Source organism: Nilaparvata lugens, unplaced genomic scaffold (assembly GCF_014356525.2).
Source record: "Nilaparvata lugens isolate BPH unplaced genomic scaffold, ASM1435652v1 scaffold11022, whole genome shotgun sequence".
Taxonomy (NCBI): Eukaryota; Metazoa; Arthropoda; class Insecta; order Hemiptera; family Delphacidae; genus Nilaparvata; species Nilaparvata lugens.
In genome coordinates this window covers 1,624-3,373 of record NW_024089688.1, presented here as the reverse complement: position 1 = coordinate 3,373, position 1,750 = coordinate 1,624, and the positions used below count along the sequence as shown (strand labels likewise).

The 1,750-nt window shown below is 51.8% G+C and overlaps 1 protein-coding gene across 1 annotated transcript; it reads left to right on the top strand.

The window, feature by feature from the left end:
- The first annotated feature begins 299 nt into the window (after positions 1-299).
- LOC120355403 (uncharacterized UDP-glucosyltransferase YjiC-like) lies at positions 300-914 on the top strand. Its single transcript, XM_039443763.1, has one exon. It carries the CDS (start codon positions 300-302, stop codon positions 912-914), a length of 615 nt encoding a protein of 204 aa, XP_039299697.1.
- The last annotated feature ends 836 nt before the right edge of the window (positions 915-1,750 follow it).

Sequence of the window (1,750 nt, the reverse complement as noted above, 5' to 3'; positions counted from 1 at the left end):
AGAAGTTGTGACTAGCGCTGGCTTGAAGCATTTTGATGCTGGCGAGGACTGGATACCCGAAGCGATCGACGACCGCGTGGATGATGTACACCCAGAAACGATGGCGGAGTTTACACAAGACTTCATGGCACAAATGTTATGCGGCCCAGCCGCTATCTCGATGGCAAAAGATGTCAAGCAATTATCGATAGCTGGCAGCCCGACATCGTCATGCGTGATTCTGGTGAGATGGGAGGCCTGTTAGCTGCCGAGATGGCCGATCTACCACACATTTCTATCGGCGTTTAGATTTCAATGGCATGTTTCTTGGAGACCGCATTGTTGCAGCGTTGAATGAACGACGAGCAGAACTCGGTTTGCCAGATGATGCGGAGGGATATAAACAGTATGAGTATGGGCACATCAATATGATGTGCCCAACGTTTGCGCCTGAAGAACTAACGCTACCGAACACCTTTTCTGTCCGCGTTGACGGTGTCGGTAGGGGAGAGGCCCTCCCTGATTGGATTGCCAACATTGCGAACGCTGAAAAGCCGTTGATTTATGCAAGTTTCGGTACTGCGGCAGCAACAATCCCCGGTTTTGGTCCTGCGCTGCGTAACGTTGTCGACGGCCTGGGTTTGATTGACGCTAATGCAATTGTTTCGGTCGGCAAGAGTCTAAACTGGAACGGCGAACAGGTTATTGACGAACATGACATTCCTAAAAACGTCTACGTTGTCGATTGGGCGCCGCAAGCGCTATTGATGCGTAACATCGACCTCTTGATCACACACGGTGGCCCTTCAACAACACGACAAGGTATCGTCTGCGGCGTGCCAATTGTTGCAGTGCCCTTGCTCTTTGATGGCTTCGAGATTGCAAATAGACTTTGCGAAAAGGGATTGGCAGTTCAGCTTGACTGGACAAACTGATTTTTCTGAAGTCGCCGACGCTGTAAAGCATGTTTGGGGATCCTAAATACCGGCGACAAGCACGCAAGCTTCAAAGGGAGGCGTTGGCGGTCCCTCCGATCGATAATGATGTGGTTCGGTTCATTGAAAGCGTCGCATCAAAGGCAAAGCGATGATGGGCGCTTTAAGATTAAACGAAACTCAGGCGTCGGCTAGCCATCCTGGTATCCTGAAATGGATCGTGGCGCGGCGCGTGGCTGCCTTTCGTTGCTCCCCTACGGATAGGCGCTTAGTCGTAAAGATAGCTTCCACGTTCGTTTCTGGCTTCAGCGAAACCATTGTGGCCGGTGATCCCAGCGCCTCAATCAGGTACGTTGAAGCAACAACAACGAGGAATTCTTCAAGCCTTTCTACGTTGAAGGAGCCTCGTTGGCGCTCGCTGCTCTCGTGTATTGCCTGTTTTTAAGGCTTCTGCAGGGCCGTCTGATTTGCTTTACCATCTGCCCGGATTCACGCACGTTATTTACGCCGGGTGGGGTTGGTGGCACGCATTTATGCCACGCCCTATACGAGGTTTGCAAAACTCAATTGACGCAACTGATATTTTCAGCTCGCTCACAATTGATGGGGCGGCCTTTGCGCGAGCCTTCCTGTTCGCTCGCCCTCCATACTTTGACTTAAGGCTCCCACCTGTTTCAACCGCAAAGAAGCGACTGTGGGTTCAGGGATACGGCAGGGCTCTATGGTTCCTCGCAACAGCGAACGTTTCGATAATTGAGCGCCAGCGGAGAGGATAGGAAGCGAGTTATCGCGGACCTCGATTCTGGCCTTGGTTTAGCCTCTGGCTTTGCAGGCAT

What these genes read in the sequence shown, in the direction of transcription:
- LOC120355403 (XM_039443763.1), top strand. Translation starts at nt 300, where the DNA reads ATGTTTCTTGGAGACCGCATTGTTGCAGCGTTGAATGAACGACGAGCA.